General features: G+C 43.0%; 1 protein-coding gene across 4 annotated transcripts in view; it reads left to right on the forward strand.

Moving 5' to 3' along the window:
* The window catches only part of CGNL1 (cingulin like 1), a 143,194-nt gene that overhangs the window by 75,558 nt on the left and 46,081 nt on the right, over positions 1 to 21,555 (forward strand). For all 4 annotated transcript variants that reach the window (XM_040342749.1, XM_040342752.1, XM_040342750.1 and 1 more), the window contains exons 9-11: positions 2,642 to 2,848; positions 6,157 to 6,261; positions 8,895 to 9,047. In XM_040342749.1, coding sequence (XP_040198683.1) covers positions 2,642 to 2,848; positions 6,157 to 6,261; positions 8,895 to 9,047 — 465 coding nt within the window. The remainder of the gene's footprint in view (positions 1 to 2,641; positions 2,849 to 6,156; positions 6,262 to 8,894; positions 9,048 to 21,555) is intronic.

Genomic DNA, 21,555 nt, shown 5'->3' on the forward strand with positions numbered 1-21,555 from the left:
ATGTATTTCTTTCTGGATATGGCCCACAGTGTTTTTTAAAGTTAGTTCAACAAATACATTGCTGTGCATGGAGTTGTAGCAGTACTGGCATCTCAGTATAGTTTATTAGGTAACATTACACACGGATAGTGCTAAATAGAGTGTGATGGCTCCAAAATGATTGCTAATTGTTGTCGTATTAATTTAACTTTTCTCTTTTCCTTCTTGATGTATTGTGACTCGAGGGTCTTTTGTATGTTATTTACATGCTGGCTTTGCAAAAAGCTTATGTTGGCTTCTTACCCTAAAGGGCCGTTTGAGGCCCATATACCTTTGTTTCAGTGCAGTCTGGAGAATCCCATCCCAGTAAGCAATGCTGACTAACAAGAACTCAAAATAAGCACTCTCCTGTCTCCTAATAGCCTTGACTTGGCCTTTTTCCTTTTCTTTATCTAATGCCCGTCCTGCACAGATTTGAAGCAGGTCAAGCATTAAAGGCAACACTTTTATTGTTTCTTTATTTGCTTAGTCTGTTTTACTTTTCTGCTGACATGACTGCTATAAGGAAGGCCCTGCAAGCATCAATTTTCCTTTGTTGTGTTGGGTAGAGCGTGGGTAGCAGAGTCAGTATTCTCCGACTAATTTGTGTGCTTGAACTTGAAGAGTTCTGTGCATGTGTGTCAATAATACATTGTGTAGATTTACTTATAAAGCTAGCTATACGCTAGAAGAAATTTGTTTGCAAATTTTCATTATAGGAACAGTTGTTTAATTTTCTAATGTTTATTGAATGTAAAAATGTATGTTAATTTTCAACAACAGTGAAGAGTTAATTCAGAGGAGCAGGATGTGAAAATGTTCTTGAACAAAACATTTTCTGACAGTGATTGTGGTTTTCATTCGTAAAAGTGCATTCACTCCCAAATTGAATGTTAAAGGCAAACTTTTTAAATACTTTGGAACAACAAGTCATCAAATGTACTTAAGGGAATTTATATACAAATGTCTGTTAGAAAATCTACTAGTGGATGGCCAGCTTAGGGAAACATGAATCACATTAATTATCAGTATGTGTGTGTGTGTGTGTATATATATATATATATATATATATATATATATATATATATATATATAAAAAATGTGTGTGTGTTTATGTGTGTGTATGGGCACAAAGAGGCTGCAAATGGGCACAGTGAGGCTGCAAATGGGCACAGTGAGGCTGCAGATGGACATTGTTTACCCTCTTTTCCACTCAGGCCCCTTACACACGACCGAGTTTCTCGGCAGAATTCAGCCAGAAACTCGATCGGAGCCGTATTCTGCCGAGAAACCCGGTCGTGTGTACACTTTTGGCCGAGGAAACCGACGAGGATCTCGTCAGGCCAAATAGAGAACATGGTCTCTATTTCCTCGTTAGTCAATGAGGAAACTTGGCTTGCCGAGATCCTCGGCGGCTTCACAAGGAACTCGACGAGCAAAACAATGTGTTTTGCTCGTCGAGTTTCTCGGACGTGTGTACGGGGCCTTACAGTAGCTGCTGCATTTCCCACCCTAGGCTTATACCTAGTCAATAAATTTGTACAGATTTTTGTGGTAAAATAAGGTACCTCGGCTTATATTCGGGTCGGCTTATACTCGAGTATATATGGTATACATTGTGTGTGTGTATGTGTGTATATATATTTCTGTAGAGTACTAATAAAAAATTAGATGGCATAAATGATAGAGCACAAACCTTGACCATGAATATTTATAGCAGGACAAAGCCCACATAAAAATGTCTGACTACAGCAAGGTAAAATTCCAGTGCAAATCCTTTAGGTCTCTTGTACTTGTAATCTACAGTGTATGTGCATACAGAGTAAAATACATCTGTAGTTGTGGTGCTTGGGAGCCACAGCTGCAACATATTTTTACCCATAGGAATGCACTGCAGAAATTGCCATGTGTAACTGCTGGCACTGCCATTTACTCACCCACATGTATGGGTGTTGTTTCAAAATATAAAATTTCTCTGCACTGCTAGGCTGGTTCCCTCAACTTTTTTTTCCCTATGCTCCATCATCGAGATTGATCTAGCAGTGCAGAGGATTGGGTAAGGCTGCATTCACACTATAACACGGCGTACGCGGCGTATTTTGCCGCGATTTGTAAACTTTTTTTTTTTTTTCACAAAACATTTTACATTGATGTCTATGCCGAACGTCGAAAGCCGCCTGAAAAAAAGGGTCCGGGACTTGTTTTCAGGCGGCAGGCGTACGGCGCTTCGGCGTGAGATGTGAACCATCTCATAGACATCAATGTAAATTCGCCCCTCCAGCGGCATGAGCGTCGCACTTCAGGCGTATATACGCCTGGGTGTGAATGGGCTCTAAGTAGTAGTGCTTTTCTGTTCCCTAGATATAAAGAGCTGTTGGCCCTTGCAGTGTGGGTGCAGCTCCACTGCAAAGGGTGGGTGTGGGGGTTTTGGGTAGTGGGTGGTTAGGCTTCTTATGGTTGGGTTTTTTAAATAAACCTGTATATATTATGTGTACTACATGCCACCTACTGAGCTTCTCTATTTTGTGCCCTTGAAATATGTTTTGTAGACATTAAGGACAGTCTCGCACAACCAATCTTGTTATCCAACTAAGAAATGCTGTGGTTGTTTTTCCCCTTACAGAATGTAAATGACATCACTTTTCAGAAGAATGAAGCAAGTGAGATAAAGAATGCATGTGAAAGTAGAGTAAAAAGTTTATTGCGAGAAAATGAAGAACTGAGACAAAGGATACAGCAGCTGGAGGCCAAAATAACTGAGCTTCATCAGAAAATCAATGAGCTGAACGAAGATAACGATAGAACAAAAGAGAGACTGCGGAGAACCGAGGTCAGGAAAATGAACATCTAAAAAGCTGATATGTTTTACCGAGACTTAGAGGGTTAGATAGGATAATGAACTGGGCTGCATTTACTCTGAACAGTATCAGTGTAAACTAATCTTTCACATGTTGTTGTATGGAGCGGTGCTGTCCAAATCAGTCCTTGGGGGCCATGATCCTCCCCAGAGTTTTAGGATTTCCATAATTAACAGACAGTAAGAAATCAAACCAAATTGAATGTGTCTGCTACAGAACCTTAGCCGGAATACAGCAATAGAGACTAGAATTGGATACGCCTGGTGTAGAAAATGGTCTCCTTTTTGTATTTTCTTCCATTGCATATATTTACAGAGCAAGTTCACAAATCTACTGCAGCCAAAGTTTGCCTGGCAATAAAAAGGCAGATCTCTCTCTGGGAACAGTGAAAGTTTATATGCACAATAATGAGCGCTCATCAGCCCTAGGATTGCCCTAATGGCCTTATGCCTACCCAAGCATTACGCATGGCTGTCAGACTGGACCATTTCTTGTGTTATTGCTAATATGTGTGAATTAGGACAGGCAGCCATTAAGCAACATAAAGGTTACAGGAAAGTAGTATGTGAGGTCAAAATTTGTGATTGTCTAATAATTGTTGGGAAACTAAAGCATACCTGTCACAAGACAATGTGGTTAGATACAGTAAGTGCATATTTGAGAACTTTCTGGAATTGACCCAACAATGCCAGGGTTTCGTTTTGGTTGCCGGGTTAGTCTCAGGCCGCGTACACATGATTGGTTAAACCGATGAGAATGGTCTGATGGACCGTTTTCATCGGTCCAAACCGATCGTGTGTGGGCGCCATTGGTTATTTAACCATCGGTTAGAAAAAAGCCAACTTGTTTTAAATTTAACCGATGGATTCCTAACCGATGGGGAAAAAAACGATCGTTAGTAGGCACAACCATCGGTTAAAAATCCACGCATGCTCAGAATCAAGTCGACGCATGCTTGGAAGCATTGAACTTAGTTTTTTTCAGCACGTTGTTGTGTTTTACGTCACCGCGTTCTGACACCTGGAGCACTGAGGGCTGTAGTACCAGAAGTTTTAAAGTAGTAATACACCCTTTTAGAACATTACGGTTACGGTTCCTACTCAAGTGCTTGCAGTTTACAACTGTCAATGCTGCTAATTTAACCCACAGAGGACCCACAGGAAGTTGACACTGTTCCACCAGCAATGGACACACAAAAATGTGGCATTATACATCCCGAGCACCTTTTTTTTTATTTATTAAATCAAAAAGGCATGACGTGCAGTGCAAATTAAATGCAAACATCAGCTGAAATTTTACATCAAGAACTTTTTTTTTTTATAATATATATATATATATATATATATATATTTTGAAATAAACGTTGTTTACAAAAGTGCAACAATGGAGTATGTCATCTATGACAATTACTCCAACTAGAAGTGACCTCTCGAAGTGGCCACTATAATATAACCAAAAGTATAGGTAATGCTTTTTATATACACCATTTCAACAAGTTACACTTTGATAGGAACAATAGATAAAAATGTTTTAAAAATTATAAAAAAATATAGTTTTCTTTCATTTCCACAATATAAGCATAGCAGCACAGAATTGGGCCAAAAACATAGAACAGTCTATTAAAGAGCACTTTCCACAGCTCTAGTGGGCCATAGATGTACAAAAACATCACAATTTTTTGAATGTATGGCATGATGGATTTAGTAAATGACCGCAACACAGCTTAACAGCTATTTTCAGGCAACACATGAAGAAGACACAGCTTGGATTACCAAGCATCAGGAGACATATATTTGAGAAGGTAGTTCAAATTTCAATGCCTCCAAATACAGTTTACAGTCAAAAAAAAATGATATAAAAAAATTGTTTTTTACAAAAGAAAAATAACAAACATGTTATACTGTAAAATTTTATAAGGAAATTACCTTAAACAAGCCTTAACCACTGACACATACAATAAATTAGAATGAGAAAATGCGGTAGTTACTGAAACAATCGGAAAAATACCACGTCGTCATTTAACGCTAAATAAATTTCCGTCAGAAAAAGTCAGATGGGAGCTTTTCATCGGCTATTCCGTCAGTGTGTGTGCCCCATCTGACTTTTTCTGCCGGAATTTTCAAAGGACTTAGATAGAGAGCAGGTTCTCTATTTTTTCCCGTTGGAAAGTCCGGCCAAGTGTTATTTTAGCATATTTAATTTGCCGTTATTTAGATCTTAGTGAATTCAGCCCTTAGAGATGTGCAACAGAGCTGGATACCAGTTGTTAAGTCCACATACTACATAACTATGTATCCGTTCAGGTCCAGTAGTGCTAGCTGCTCCAATTATAAATACTGGATGAACCCTCTGCACACTGCTATACCCATTCAAGCAAACTTTGCAATAATTGGGGTATTTAGTTCACACATATTGTAATACATGTCTAGTGGTGGCAGCTACTCCATTATGACAGTACAACGTGGTGGCATTTGTAAGTTACACTTGGGGGAAAGTCTGTCCCAGGATTTTACGTGTCTGTGGCATGTTTAGTTGAATAGACACCACTTTCTTAAACAGTATGTACTGACTCTACCCACTACACAAGTTCTCTCAGGGTTTTAGGATATTTATGGGGTGTTCTACTGGTGTATACTCAGTTTATACTCAGTTTATTGTGGAGCAGTACACTACAGTGCTTTTTGGTCTCTGTGTTCTATGGGCTGTGCATGCCAAGCAGTGGCTGGCAATGTCTGCTTCTGCCAATCAGCACCACGCATACATCATGACTCCATAATGTTGTGATGTCATGTGAATGACTATAAGAGGGGGTGGTGTGCTAGGCATGACACCATTTGTAAGTCAGGCACAGAGCCAGGAAGAGGTTCTATGGTCTTGTGTATTTTACTGTAGACACTGGACCTATCCTTTAAGCGCCTCCCACTTTTAGCATAATTTGGCCCCATCCACTGTTGAAGCGTGGCATGCTACTGGAGCTGCAATTAGCTTTGCCCACATCCCTCTCCAGTCCCGCATTCTCAGGAATTAGGATTCCCAAAAGTTCCCAGGTATAGCTATGTGGCAGGCAGTAGAGCACAGAAATGTATAACGGAATAGACTTTGCTATGGAAGGGTTTGGAAAAGAGTAGTAGCTGCATACAATGTGGTTGTTTTCTGATCCTGGAAGGTTTTATTTTTTCAGAAGTATGGAATATGTTGGTTGGGACAGAGAGGGATCATGTATACTTCTGCTATTTCATAGACATTTTATATAACAATGTTCATCATCCTTTAATTCTAGAAAGAAAAGCAGCAGCTTCTAGAAGAGTATGATGATGCAAAAGAACAAGAAAAAGAAGCACTACAGATTTCTAGAGGGTTAGAAATCCAACTTGAAGACACAAAGGTAAGCTGGTCACCTAGTAATTGGGCAAGTAACACTCTAATAAGAAGCCAACCCTTCTTTAGGCAGCCCATAGATGAGTCAGTTTTTTACGGTCAACCAGGAAAATAACTGAAACTGGATGGAGAAATCCTACCTGCTGAACCATTGTGTTCTGACAGCGGAGAGACTTCCCTGCTGTCAGAATTCATTGAAGTGCTGATCAAGCAGAGAAAATCTGACAGGGAGATTGTACAGATAAAACTTTAGATAAAACTTTGTGCAACCTTCCTGTCCAATTTGCTTGGTCTCTGCTGAATTGGCTGACTTTCGATCCATATATGTCTGGCTTTAAAAAATTTAAATTTCCCTAAAGGCTTTTGGTATGAAACTGCACAGAGTATGTTTTGTATAGAGCAGTATGACCAAGCAGTAGTTGAGGAGTCCCATGTAATTCACAGGTACCTTTTGATACTGCTCACTCTTCAGCAGGTGCTTACCACCTGTCTCTCAATACTCATGCTGAATTATTCACATCTAATGAGCACAAAGCCATTAATTGTTATATAGGTTATAAAATCTGTAGATAATATATAAATGTTTTCATGCTTTTTTGTTGATAGTCTGCTGAGTACTAATTTTATATTTAGTGCAAAATATTAATACTTTTTTATGCTTTTGGCCCCATACTGGCTACGTTGTATTGAATACCCTTGTGCATCATTAGAAAGCTTAACCTTAGAAAAATGCTAAGAAGATCAGACATTGTATTGTGTGTTTGCCCACTCTGTGTCAGTACACCTAGAACCAATGACTAGAAGATCTTTGTTCCGGAACGTTTGTTAGATTTTCCAATGGTCAGTGGTGTATACCGTATTTATCTGCCTATAGCGTGCACCGGCGTATAGCCCGCACCCCTAATGTAGAAGGGAAATTCCTGAAAAAAAAAATTGAATTACTTACAGTTTTGGTGTCTTGCTCCGGCGTCCATCGGCGGCCTTCTCCGGTCCGGTGTCCGTCTGCGGCCCTGGTGGTGTCCTCCCCGCTTCTCTCTTGCTGTTGTTGAGTCGATCCCCGCTTCCCGCGCTGTGTTTGAATGCCGACATATACCGAGCGCAGTACACTCGGGCATGCTCGGCCACGCTCGGCTCCTCTCGCATAAAGGCTAGGAGGCGGCACAGGGTGTGACCGCGAGCGGAGCCGAGCCTGGCCGAGTGTACCTGAGTGTACTGCGCTCGGTATATGTCGGTGGCCGGTTCAAACACAGCGCGGGAAGCGGGTATCGGCGTATATTGCGCACCCACGATTTTCCCCTGATTTTAAGGGGAAAAAAGTGCGCGGTATACGCCGATAAATACGGTAATTGACATTCGCTGCCAATTGTAGTGGTGAAATTTGAAGGAGCAAGATAGGACATTTTTCTTGAAGGAATGAAAGCTCTTTATTTTGAAATTCCATTCAAATAGCACGTCTTGATGACATTTTTAAGTAGAAGTTAAGGCAAAAACTGACTAACCCTACTCTATGCTACATTCTAAGACTAATCTATCTAACCCTGTAAAGCAAAAATCGCTGTACTTACCTGTCCTGCAGCTGATCTGGTCAGTTCTCCAGTGGCAGATGCTGTGTCAGGAGAGAAGCGTCAACGTCGCCAATAAAATTACTATGAGGCTTCCGTTGTCTGCTACCTCTACTGCACCCATCTCCACAGTGAAGCCGTCACTGACCGGACTAGAGTTAGTTAGCTTACCTAAACTTCCACTTTAGGGACTTTTGAAAGAAACCAGTTAACTTAATTATGGCATAAAAGAATGTACGTGTGAGCGGTAATCTAACCATGTATGGTCAGCTTTACTGTGCCCTGCTTGCATTATGCCCCAAAGTGTGTAGACCAAACTATAATTACACAGTACACATTTTCAACTAACAAAAAATATACAAACTTTGCAGGGTCAGCATCAAGAGGACCATTTTAGATTGCCCCAACTGACAGGCCACTAATCTACAACATTTTATTATACACAAGAGTGTGTTACTGACGGCATCCTGATGTGTGGATGGCTCGGTGTTGAACTCCAGGCAAATTTAAGGACACAATTCAATCTCATTCAGTATGTCCATTTCAGCTACCTTTCAGTTGTTTGTCTGGAGTTTAGGATGTCAAAAAGCCTGCAAAACTGAGATCCCTTACCTAATGTACAACTAAAAACTATTTGTTTTAATGCTTTGGACAGAGTAGAGATGGATTAGAACACTTGTCAGGACTTATTGCCACTTAGAACACTTGTCAGTACCTGTTTACCATTATCATTTGAAAGTGAAAGTAAGAAAAAATTAAACATTTTGGGTTGCCCCCAGAAAAGTCATAGAGGGGAAATTTTCCAATAGGGACACTAGTTCTGATGACCTGGGGGGTCCCCAATGGATTCCCTTAATTTGCAGGGATTTTGTCTCACTTCCTGTTTTGGCTATGGGACAGGAAGTGAAGGGAAATCTCCCCAATGGGACACAAATGGCAAAATAATTTACTTACAGGGGTTATGACCTTCCCTTACTCTATCCAAAATAAAACAAAATGCCTATAGTTCTACTTTAAAACCATCATATATTATTCTTGTGTTCTATCATATTGGTGATCATATGCTTGTGCATTTCAGAGAAGCCTCATTAGGATCACCCATGAGCATCAGCAGTTGACTGAGCGATTAAAAGAGGAATCTACTCAGAAGGAACAGTTAAGGAACTTAAAGAATGAAATGGAAAGTGAACGATGGCAACTGGACAAGACAGTAGAGAAATTACATAAAGAGGTATGTGTATGTCCTTGCATCTCTATAACTATAAACCAAATGCAGGAGCAGCACATAACACTCGGTTTAGCGTGTTCCAACATTTTTTAGGTAGGCTCGGACCTTTTTTAAAAAGCCAGCAGTTGCTGAAGATGATCAAATGTAAACATCTGTTCTTTATTCATTACTAAGTCCCCGTACACACGGCCGAGAAACTCGACGAGCAAAACACATCGTTTTGCTCGTCAAGTTCCTTGTGAAGCCGCCGAGGATCTCGGCGAGCCAAGTTTCCCCGTTGACTAACGAGGAAATAGAGAACATGTTCTCTATTTGGCCCGACGAGATCCTCGTCGGTTTCCTCGGCGGAAAGTGTACACGCGGCCGGGTTTCTCGGCTGAATGCGGCTCCGATCGAGTTTCTGGCTGAATTCTGCCGAGAAACTCGGTCGTGTGTACGGGGCCTCAGAGATTGGACCTTTGACCAACAAATCAATGTCTGTATTACTGAAAGGTAAAGTCTTTTAATGTACGTAGAAGAGAACAGCATAATGGTTACTGTAAATTTTTGGAATGTGTATGAAAGGTTATGAAGATGATGACAACTCTCTTTATGAGACTTTTTATAGTAATGTGTTACTAGTAAACCTCATAGAAAAGATCTTTAGCATTAAAACCGCTTAATGAGTTTAGCAGTTGTGTTTCTGTCTTACAAATGAATGAGAAGGATCCATCAAAGCAATCTCATATAGTGATGTGGCTGCTTACAATGATTTTTTTATTTATTTTTTGTCTTTCCAATCTAGATGTATGTCTGTCATTATAAAATAATTAGAGGAGAGTAAAATAAGGCTTGGTTCACACTAGCTTGCGTGTTATGCCGCGTACACACGATCATTTTTCGGCATGCAAAAAACAAAGTTTCTAAAAAATGTCATTTAAAATGCTCGTGTGTGGGCTTCACATCATTTTTCGGGTTCTGAAAAAAGAATTTTTTTTCCCCCGAACATGCTGCATTTTTTAACGACGTTTTAAACAATGCAGTTTTTTCGGGTTGTAAAAAATTATCGTGTGTGGGCTAAAACGACGTTAACAACCCGCGCATGCTCAGAAGCAAGTTATGAGATGGGAGCGCTCGTTCTGGTAAAACTACCATTCATAATGGAGTAAGCACATTCATCACACTGTAACAGACAGAAAAGCGCGAATCGTCTTTTACTAACAGGACATCAGCTAAAGCAGCCCCAAGGCGTCATCCGCATGGAACTTCCCCTTTATAGTGCCGTCGTATGTGTTGTATGTCACCGCACTTTGCTAGAACATTTTTTAAAAACGATCGTGTGTGGGCAACGTCGTTTTAATGATGAAGTTGGAAAAAACAAAGTTTCTTTATCGTACATCACGGGACACAGAGCGGCATTCATTACTATATGGGTTATATGGAGTACCTTCAGGTGTAGACACTGGCAATCTCAAACAGGAAATGCCCCTCCCTATATAACCCCCTCCCATAGGAGGAGTACCTCAGTTTTTCCGCCAGTGTCTTAGGTGTTAGTCATGGTTTAGCTTGCCTCCACATCCTTGGGATTAGGTGAGCTAACCGGTTCTGTCCAAAAAAGCCTCAGCGCTAAAGTGGTCAGTAACCGGACCCCAAACCCTTGGGGTATAGCCCATAATGCTTTTCTTTTTAGAGAGCTGGACCCTGGGCCCAGAACTTAGAAACCTTTGGGTGCCTAATGTTTCTGTTGCCAGAGTGCTATATGGGCCCAGGACAGTGGATCCTTCATAGGAACCCAGGGCCTGAAGGTCTAGACATCCCCACCGAGATGGGGGAAGATTGGGCCTCTTGCTTGGCAAAGTCCTGCGGCATGGAGCAGGTAAGTGAGGGGAAAACTTGCGGAACTTGGTTCTTAGCAGGTTTTTTCTGGGGGGTCACAGGGGACATGCCTAAAGTTATGCACTGCATCTGGCAAACTAGTCACATATCATAAAGATAGGATGGCTCTATATGTATTATTCCCCATAAGATGTGACCTCCCTTGTAGTGTTGGAAAAGCATTGAGTGGGGCCTGTGTGATATAAAAGTATATGTGTGTGTCAGAGAGCTGTGCTTACCTGCAAGCCTCCAGGCGATGCTCCATTCAGTCTTCCTCCTCACGGCCTGCAAAGCAGGCAAAACGCTGACCTCCTCATGGTTCCAGGCTGCAGTTTGCTGGAGCAGAGAGGTCCCTTCCTCCCAACCCCACCCCCCCCCCTGTCGGGAGGGGCATTTCCTGTTTGAGATTGCTGGGGGGGAAGGGCGGGTCAGTGGCTTAAGGAAGGGGCGGCCCTTCCTTGTTTGTTCCATATAGCTCATTCAATACTTTGGAACTGAGGAGGAAAGACCAGAACGGCAAGCACGGGGCGCCGAGGACACACAGTGGCCAGAAAGAATATTGCAGTCTTCAGAAAGACTGTTTTCAAGCCTAGGAATAGGCTGTTTCTTTTCCATCTCATAGTTTTTCTTGCAATACTACTCAGGGGGACAGAATGTTTTTTCTTTCCTAGATTTGAAAAAAAAAAAAAAAAAAAAGATTTTTTTTTGAAAAAAAAAAAAAAAAAAAAAAAAAAAAGTGTCATCTAGGGGAGAGGAAGCATTTTTTTTTATCCCCCAAACAGGTGTTTGGGCATTTAACTATTTATAAGTCCCAGGTACCAATAAGTAGCAGGTGTACCTCGGTATTGTACCATGGCATCAAAAAACAAGGGTACAAGAGGTGGGGATTCCCCCAGAGAGTCTGAGGTCTCGGACAAAGCTATGCCGCTGCTTTCCCCACAGGGAGCCTTGGGGCCATCGGGATCTGGGGCTGGAGCTGACGCGGGTCAGTCCAACCCTAAGATGGTCACGGAGGAGGTTACTCACCTCTTTAAAAGAGATGCAGAAAAGCATGGGTAAAATGATAGCCGCAGCTATGCGGGGCAGTAAGCGGAATAGATCTCCGTCGCCCGAGCGCGGACCCTCAGAAGAGGAGGTCCTTTCCTCAGGGGAATTGGACGACCTCTTGGACAAGGACCAAGTAGGTTCAGGGATCGAGGATCCGGATACAGAGGAGTCTGGGGCAGTCTCCCTGAGGGAGAGCTGGTGGATTCAAGGATTGTCGGACTTGGTCCATAGGGCATTCAACTTGCCAGTACCAGATCTCCAGGTATCGACGGTTTCAGCTTTGGGCTCACTGAGGGCGCCTCAAAGCAATGCTGTGTTTCCGATCCATCCTCTATTAGAGGGAGTTTTGTTCCAAGATTGGAACAAGCCAGATAAGATCTTCTTACCACCTAAGAAGTTCTCTGTCCTATATCCTATGGAAGAAAATTTTTCCAAAAGATGGGCTACTCCTGCAGTGGACGCAGCCATCTCATGTGTTAACAAATCGTTAACATGCCCTGTAGAAAACATACAGGTGTTCAAGGATCCAGTTGATAAGCGCTTGGAAGCACTACTTAAGAACTCCTTCACTACTGCAGGGGCAGTAGTACAGCCAGCTGTGGCTGCGATTGGGGTCGCTCAAGCATTATCGGATCAATTTAAGCAGATGCTTAAACTTATTCCTGCCCAGCAGGCAGAAGAATTTTCGGATGTCCCTAAGGCCATATGTTTTACGGTAGACGCAATCAAGGATTCTATCCAGCAAGCGTCACGTTTATCGTTATCCCTTATCCATATGAGAAGACTCTTATGGTTAAAAAGCTGGGAGGCTGAGCCCCCATGCAAGAAGCTCCTGGTAGGGTTCCCCTTCCATGGAGGACGACTCTTCGGAGAAGACCTAGATAAATACATTCAGACCATTTCAAACGGCAAGAGTACTCTCTTGCCAACTAAGAAGAAGGTTCAGGGGCCTGCGTTTAAACGACAGTATTCCCCTGGGCAGGGGCCCTCTAATGCCAAGCAGTATCGACGGCCTCCTGCAAAAGCAAACTTCGGCTTCAACAGCAAATCACAAGGACAGGCTGTTAGAGGCAAAAGGCAGTGGTTTCGCAAACCAGCAAAACCAGCCCCCAAGCCAACCTTATGAAGGGGCGCCCCCACCCACGAAGGTGGGGGGAAGGCTGCGACTCTTTTCAGAGATTTGGGAAGCCAGCATTCCCGACGAGTGGGTACGGTCTTCCGTGGCCACAGGCTACAAATTAGATTTCCTAAGGTTTCCTCCTCCTCATTTCCAGAAGTCGAGGATTCCAAACGATTCGGAAAAGGGAGCCGCATTAAGATCGGCATTAGATCATCTACTTTCCCAGGAAGTAATAGTAGAGGTACCAGTCCTGGAACAGGGGCTGGGTTTCTACTCCAACCTATTCATCATCCCAAAATCCAATGGAGATGTCAGGCCAATTTTGGACCTAAAGATGGTAAATGCATATCTAAAGATCCGCTCATTTCGGATGGAATCCGTGCGGTCAGCAGCTGCCACACTCCAGAAGGACGACTTCATGGCGTCCATAGACATAAAGGATGCCTACCTTCATGTTCCAATTTATCAGCCACATCAAAGATATCTACGCTTCATGGTGGCTTCGCGTCACTTCCAATTCGTGGCGCTTCCCTTCGGGTTGGCTACGGCCCCCCGGGTGTTCACGAAGGTCCTAGCTCCGATCCTAGCCAAGCTAAGGATCCAAGGGGTCACGATCCTAGCATACCTGGACGACCTCCTAGTCATAGACCACTCGTCTCCCGGCTTGGAGCGAGCAGTGGCCCTCACGGTCCAATACCTCGAGAGGTTCGGCTGGGTCCTAAATCGAGAAAAGTCAGCTTTCCAGCCCACAAGGCAGTTGGAATATCTCGGCATGAGATTAGACACAGAACAACAAGGAGTGTTCCTACCTCTGAGGAAGGTAAAAGCCATCAAGGAATTAATCCTACTGGTTCTAAGCACTCGCATCCTACAGGCAGCCATCCTGTCAGCATGGAGCAGAAGGCCACAGGCCTTGGATATCCCGTTGCCGCTCTTATCAAGAGTCCGACAAAGTCTGTGTTGGTGGTTAGACCCTCAGAATCTACTGAAGGGGAAGTCTTTCAGCCCAGTGGCTTGGAAGATAGTGACCACAGATGCCAGCCTGACGGGCTGGGGAGCAATTTTGGATGGTTGCACTCGCCAAGGTACTTGGGCAAAGCCAGAGAAGCAGTTGCCCATCAACATCTTGGAGCTCAGAGCTGCTCGACTAGCCCTCAGGGCTTGGACGTCAAAATTGCAGGGGTTCCCGGTGAGAATTCAATCAGACAATGCCACGGCCGTGGCATACATAAATCACCAAGGGGGAACCAGGAGTCAAGCCGCTCAGAGAGAGGTGAGCTTGATTCTCCTATGGGCAGAGGCGCATGTGCCCTGCATATCGGCAATATTCATTCCAGGAGTGGACAACTTTCAGGCGGACTTCTTAAGCCGCCAGACTCTATGGCCGGGGGAATGGTCTCTGCATCCACAAGTCTTTCAAGCACTCTGCCAAAGATGGGGAGTGCCGGACGTGGATATCATGGCATCGAGACTCAACAAGAAACTAGACAGGTTCATATCCCGCTCAAGGGATCCGATGGCCTGCGGAACCGATGCGTTGGTTTGCCCTTGGCATCAGTTCAAACTTCTTTATGCGTTTCCCCCGCTCCAGTTACTACCCCGCCTGCTGCGCAGGATCCGGGTGGAACACATACCAGTCATCCTGGTAGCTCCAGCATGGCCCAGAAGGGCATGGTACTCACTCATCCTAAAGATGGTAGTGGGAGACCCTTGGACTCTTCCTCTACGGCCAGACCTGCTATCGCAAGGTCCGATCCTCCACCCTGCCTTACGGCATCTAAATTTGACGGCCTGGAAGCTGAATCCCTGATTCTCAGGGGTAGAGGTCTGTCTCAGAAAGTAGTCTCTACCCTAATCAGAGCCAGGAAACCGGTCTCTAGGGTGATTTATTACAGGGTCTGGAAGGCCTATGTAGGCTGGTGTGAGTCCAAGCGATGGCTTTCTCGCAAATTTACCATCGATAGAGTATTAAGTTTTCTCCAGCTAGGAGTGGATAAAGGATTGGCATTAAGCACAATCAAAGGACAGATTTCTGCTCTGTCAGTGTGGTTTCAGCGGCCGCTGGCCACCCACTCGCTGGTTAAGACCTTCCTTCAAGGGGTCTTACGTATTAGACCTCCAGTTAAATCCCCGCTTTGTCCGTGGGATTTAAATCTTGTTCTGTCAAGTTTACAGAAACAACCGTTTGAGCCGTTGGCTGAAATTCCTTTGGTTCTACTGACAAGGAAGTTAGTATTTTTGGTTGCCATAGTTTCCGCAAGAAGAGTTTCGGAGCTAGCGGCCTTATCCTGTAAGGAACCATATCTTGTTTTTCATAAGGACAGGGTCGTTCTCCGCCCTCATCCTTCCTACCGAAGGTCATATCCAGTTTTCATTTGAACCAGGATTTGGTATTACCATCCTTCTTCCCTAAACCTACTTCCAGAAAGGAAGGGTTGCTGCATACCTTGGATATTGTCAGGGCCATGAAGGCCTATCTTAAAGCTACAAAGAAGATCCGGAAAACAGATGTGCTGTTCATTCTACCGGATGGGCCCAAGAAGGGGCAGGCAGCTGCAAAGTCCACCATTTCTAGGTGGATTAAGCAATTAATCACTCAGGCCTACGGCTTGAAAGGGTTGCCTCCTCCAGTATCATTAAAGGCTCATTCTACTAGAGCCATGGGCGCCTCCTGGGCAGCACACCACCAGATCTCTATGGCTCAAGTTTGCAAGGCGGCAACCTGGTCTTCTGTCCACACGTTTACAAAATTCTACAAGTTGGACGTAAGAAGGAATACTGATACTGCCTTCGGGCAGGCAGTGCTGCAGGCTGCAGTTTGAGACCCTCGGATTCCGGGGGCTCCTCTTTTTTGAGTTAAATTTAAAATTTAAAATTATTTTTCTCAACTAAGTTGGATTTATTATGATTTGAGTATATCTCTAAATTAAATCCTTTTGTCTTGGAGATGTTCTCCCTCCCCTCATTGTAAGCATTGCTTTGGGACATCCCATATAGTAATGAATGCCGCTCTGTGTCCCGTGATGTACGATAAAGAAAAAGAGATTTTTAATACAGCTTACCTGTAAAATCTTTTTCTTGGAGTACATCACGGGACACAGAGCTCCCACCCCTCTTTTTTGAGGACCATTTTGGGAGGCATACTGCTTGCTACAAAACTGAGGTACTCCTCCTATGGGAGGGGGTTATATAGGGAGGGGCATTTCCTGTTTGAGATTGCCAGTGTCTACACCTGAAGGTACTCCATATAACCCATATAGTAATGAATGCCGCTCTGTGTCCCGTGATGTACTCCAAGAAAAAGATTTTACAGGTAAGCTGTATTAAAAATCTCTTTTTTTTCTACATTCCCGAAAAATGATCGTGTGTACGCGGCATTACAATTCAGCGTCTCACTGTGCAGACTAATGCACTGTTGACTTCAGCAAGGCGCAGTGCAATACGCATTTCAGTGCATCACCACTGCTTGTTTTTTTTTTTTTCACAGTTATTTTCTTTGTGCCTTAGCAGTGACTTGCGGTTTTCCACACTGGATACACTGGATATAACTGCAAGTCACTAGACACAGGAAGAACGAACCCTTAAAGGCCAACTCCACTTTTGTGTATATATATATATATATATATATATATATATATATACACACAGTATATAAAATTGCTACACATGCCATGTTGAAACTTTAATGTTAACCTGACCTTTCCTTTTCAGTCTGCAGCTGTTGTAATCTTCTGTAAAACTCAATGCAATATGGCAACCTGAAGGTGATATGTACACCACTCCCCCAGAAATGTAATTTCCTGCTTAATTTCCTGCTGCACTAAGATACAGGTCACATTTTAAGCTCCTTCTGCAAATGGAATTTTAGTATACAAGGTGGTGTACAGAGTAAGGTGGTGACCACCTTTGTGGCAGTCACCTCAAGGAGGGGGATCATTTATGCTGATTTATTTATGGTTCTGTGTACGTGGTTTTTATATACAGTAATATGTGAATGAATATTATACATTTTGGAGCTGTTTGGGTAGATATAAGCACCTCAAAAGCCCTGTTAATCTAAGTTTTGGCACCTGGAGTTGGCAATTGCAATATACAGTAAAACCTTGGTTTGAGAGTAACTTGGTTTGAGAGCATTTTGCAAGACAAGCCAAATTTTTGTATACATTTTGACTTGATATACAAGCGATGTCTTGATATAAGAGTAGCGTCATGTCACAACTGAGTATAAAAGAGAAGAGAGGAGCCTCTAAAGCCTCATACACACAGTCACACTTTTTGCCAACCAACTTCAAAATCGTCAACTTTTCTAATTTGTGTGACCGTGTACGCTCCATCGGACCAACTTTTTTGGGTTTCATCCAACAAAAAGTTGGGTCTGCAAACGGACCAACTTTTCGGCAACAAAAGTCCGATGGTGCCTTGTCTGACTGTGTGTACAGCAAGCCAACCAACTTTTGGACAAAGTGCAAATACGCATGCTCAGAACCAATGTTAAAATCAACCAAGAATAGCAGAAGTTAATCAAAGGGTGGCGGTAAAGAGCAGAAAAGAGCAGAAAAACCATGTGATGTTGGGTAATTTTTAGAAAAGTTTGCAGAAAAGTCTGACCGTGTGTATGCTATGGGTGTGACCGGACAAATCAATTAAGACAAAAATCCAAGGGAAAGTTTGTTGGATGTGTGACTGTGTGTATGAGCCTTAAGTGTAGCAATATGGTTACATTTAATGAAAGTACAACATTTAGCAACATATTGCTACACTTCGAGGCGCCTCTCTTCTCTTTTATACTCTGTAGCTCCTGCTTAAATTTTCTTCTAATCCCCTTGTGGAGGCTTCCATTTGTGGATGGACATTTTATGGTTACACAACCTATCACATTGCTGTAATCTTTTTATATGGACTATAAACTGACGACCTATGAATATATTATTGTGGAACGAATCATTTGAGTTTCCATTATTTCCTATGGGGAAATTCGCTTTGATATACAAGTGCTTTGAATTACAAGCATTTACAAGAATTATGCTCGCAATACAAGGTTTTACTGTACCTTAAAGTTTCAGATAAGCTTTTAGAAATGTTCAGACTTTGTGTGACTGCCTTGTAAAGCTTCCTCACTATATATAATCTAGGCAATCCTGGACCTAAGTGCTGCTTGAATAAAAAGTGCTGGAAATGTATTGCTCATCACAACTTAACTGAAACTTGGTTTCCTTCGCCGGGAATTATACAGCTGCAGTTTAATGGGAAATTCATTTTTCTCATCATAGTTTTATTTAGGAGGTTCATAGTGCTTATGAAGTTGCAGCAAGTAACCAGACTAGACATTCTGCGCTAAGAATAAAAGCTTTGAGAACAGGCATTGTCATTTCCATTAAAATATAGGAATGAACTTCTCCCACATTATTGCTTTGGTTTAATACTTTTTTTCTTTATAGTTCAAGGATAGTAATTACTAGCAAAGCTTCAAAGAGCCATTCTGTAAGTTTAATTGTGATTCTTCACCGAGCAGCTGGTTCACTGCTCTATTTTTGAACTGTTCACGAAGATGAGTTTTCTTTTGGTTATTCATTAACAATTTGGGTCATTCCCAAATTACTGAGAATGAATTGAGCAGAACACTTTACATTCTGCGGTGCAGCGAATGTCGCCTTGAATTCATGTTAAGAGATAAAGAAAGACACATGTTGTACAGTTTGTTCTCTCAGTTTACTGAGAGGTGCTGCTGGAAAGGCTGAGGGGTTGATCAAATAAACATTAGGTGTGTGTAATGAGATGTATACTGACAGTATTTAGCAAACATGGTCATTTAAATTGTGCTTTTTGTGCAGTTATAGAGAACTTCCCCAATAAAACATTAACAGGGCAATAACATGGACATAGAGTTCTAACCTTCAAGCTGGCTGTTATCATCAGTAATACTTTCTCTGCTGAGCAGAACTGGAGCAATTTGCTCTGCATGTTTTACATTACACAGGGTTACATAGTACGTGACTTTCTCATGGCTAAGGGTCCTGATCTCTGTATTTCTGCTACAAGTGTCGTTCTCTTTAACAGACATTCACTTGTTCTGCAGCCACAACCCTGATTCCAACTTAGCCTTTCATTCCACCTCCATAGAAAAAAAGCCAGAGCAGGGGCATAATTCATTCTGGTTACTAAGCAAGATGGATGTCTGAGTTTTTTATTTTTTTGGTAAAGTATTGCTTGTGTTATTCATTTAGGATAACCATAAATTCCAAATCCCTTACTAACATATAAGAATGAGGAAATGACCCGGTCACCACAGGGTTGCTTGTAATCGAAGTATACTTATCTTTCCACATCTTTGCTGTTTTGCTTCTGTTTTGCTTCTTCCATGTGGTCCATGTCTTCCATCTCTGCTGCTTTGCTTCTGCGTAGTCGATGACTACTTTGCTTCATCCTCGTGGTCCATATCTTCTATCTTTGCTGCTTTGCTTCTTGCAGGGGGTGCATGTCTTCCATTTCTGCTGCTTTGCTTCTGCATGACCAATGTCTTCTATGCTGCTTAGCTTCATCTTCGTGGTCCATATCTTCCACCTTTGCTTCTTCCAGGTGGTCCACATCTTCCATCTCTGCTGTTTTGCTTCTTTTATCGGGTTCATGTCTTCCATCTCGGCTGCTTTGCTTCTTCAATGTGGTCTATAACTTCCATCTCTGCTGATTTTGCTTCTTCAATGTGGTCTATAACTTCCACCTCTGCTGCTTTACTTCTTCAATGTGGTCTATAACTTCCATCTCTGCTGCTTTGCTTCTTCCAGGTGATCCATGTCTTCCATCTCTTTGCTTTGCTTCTTCTGGGTGGTCCATAGTTCCAATCTCTGCTGCTTTTCTTCTTCCAGGTGGTCCATGTCTTCCATCTCTGCTACTTTGCTTATTCCAGGTGGTCTATGTCTCCCATCTCTGCTGCTTTGCTTCTTCCAGGTGGTTCATATCTCCCATCTCTCCTGCTTTGCTTCTTCCAGGTGGTCCATGTCTCCCATCTTTGCTGCTTTGCTTTTCCAGGTGGTCCATGTCTCCCATCTCTGCTGCTTTGCTTCTTCCAGGTGGTCTATGTCTCCCATCTCTGCTGCTTTGCCTCTTCCAGGTGGTCCATGTCTCCCATCTCTGCTGCTTTGCTTCTTCCAGGTGGTCCATGTCTCCCATCTCTGCTGCTTTTCTTCTTCCAGGTGGTCCATGTCTCCCATCTCTGCTGCTTTGCTTCTTGCAGGTGGTCTATGTCTCCCATCTCTGCTGCTTTGCCTCTTCCAGGTGGTCCATGTCTCCCATCTCTGCTGCTTTGCTTCTTCCAGGTGGTCCACGTCTTCCATCTCTGCTGCTTTTCTTCTTCCAGGTGGTCCATGTCTCCCATCTCTGCTGCTTTTCTTCTTCCAGGTGGTCCATGTCTCCCATCTCTGCTGCTTTTCTTCTTCCAGGTGGTCCATGTCTCCCATCTCTGCTGCTTTTCTTCTTCCAGGTGGTCCATGTCTCCCATCTCTGCTGCTTTTCTTCTTCCAGGTGGTCCATGTCTCCCATCTCTGCTGCTTTTCTTCTTCCAGGTGGTCCATGTCTCCCATCTCTGCTGCTTTTCTTCTTCCAGGTTATCCATGTCTTTCATCTCTGCTGCTTTTCTTCTTCCAGGTGGTCCATGTTTCCCATCTCTGCTGCTTTTCTTCTTCCAGGTGGTCCATGTCTCCCATCTCTGCTGCTTTGCCTCTTCCAGGTGGTCCATGTCTCCCATCTCTGCTGCTTTTCTTCCTCCAGGTGGTCCATGTTTCCCATATCTGCTGCTTTGCTTCTTCTGGGTGTGCCCAGCTGTGGTTTCTCCCGCTTGCTTGTATGTGCGTTTGTGATGTACAGTCCTGTAAAAAGAAGCAGTGTTTTTGGCTGGGAATTTGCAGAATAGAAGAGTTTGAAGTAACGAGTTGTCAAAAAAGTAGGTATACATGCTCTTCTTTAACAGTGAGGGCTTTTTTTACCCTGTGGTGAGAAGGTCCATTTATTGATTGCGGATGACACTGGTCAACAGTACACTCCCTTATGTTATGAAGATGAGGTGAGGGGTTCTGTAGTCCATTACGAGAAATCACTGCTTTTGATTTCAGTGCAGCAAAGGTAGATCAGTATACTACAGGAAGTTGGGAGCTCAATGGATTTCACAGATATACTGCTATAAACTTTTTATTTTCCACAAACATACACTTTAAATATGGGTTTATGCATGGTGATATACATTTTAGACTACCTTGCGTGTCCTAAAGCCCATGCTTCCTGGGGTCATCAACATTACTGCTCTGACATGCCACCCCCAGGTAATCACAACCAAATACCTTGTAACATAATGGGCATGCCACAGACTTAAGGTGGAGAAAAGCAAACATTTTTGGATGTGTGGAGACATTTAAGGGGACTCCCTGCACATGAAAGGAATGCTATACTAACAAGGAAACTTCTGCATGCCAACCGGTTCTTCCACTTAAAAAAATATTG

The sequence above is a fragment of the Rana temporaria genome, chromosome 3 (assembly GCF_905171775.1).
Source record: "Rana temporaria chromosome 3, aRanTem1.1, whole genome shotgun sequence".
In the NCBI taxonomy this organism is placed as follows: Eukaryota; Metazoa; Chordata; class Amphibia; order Anura; family Ranidae; genus Rana; species Rana temporaria.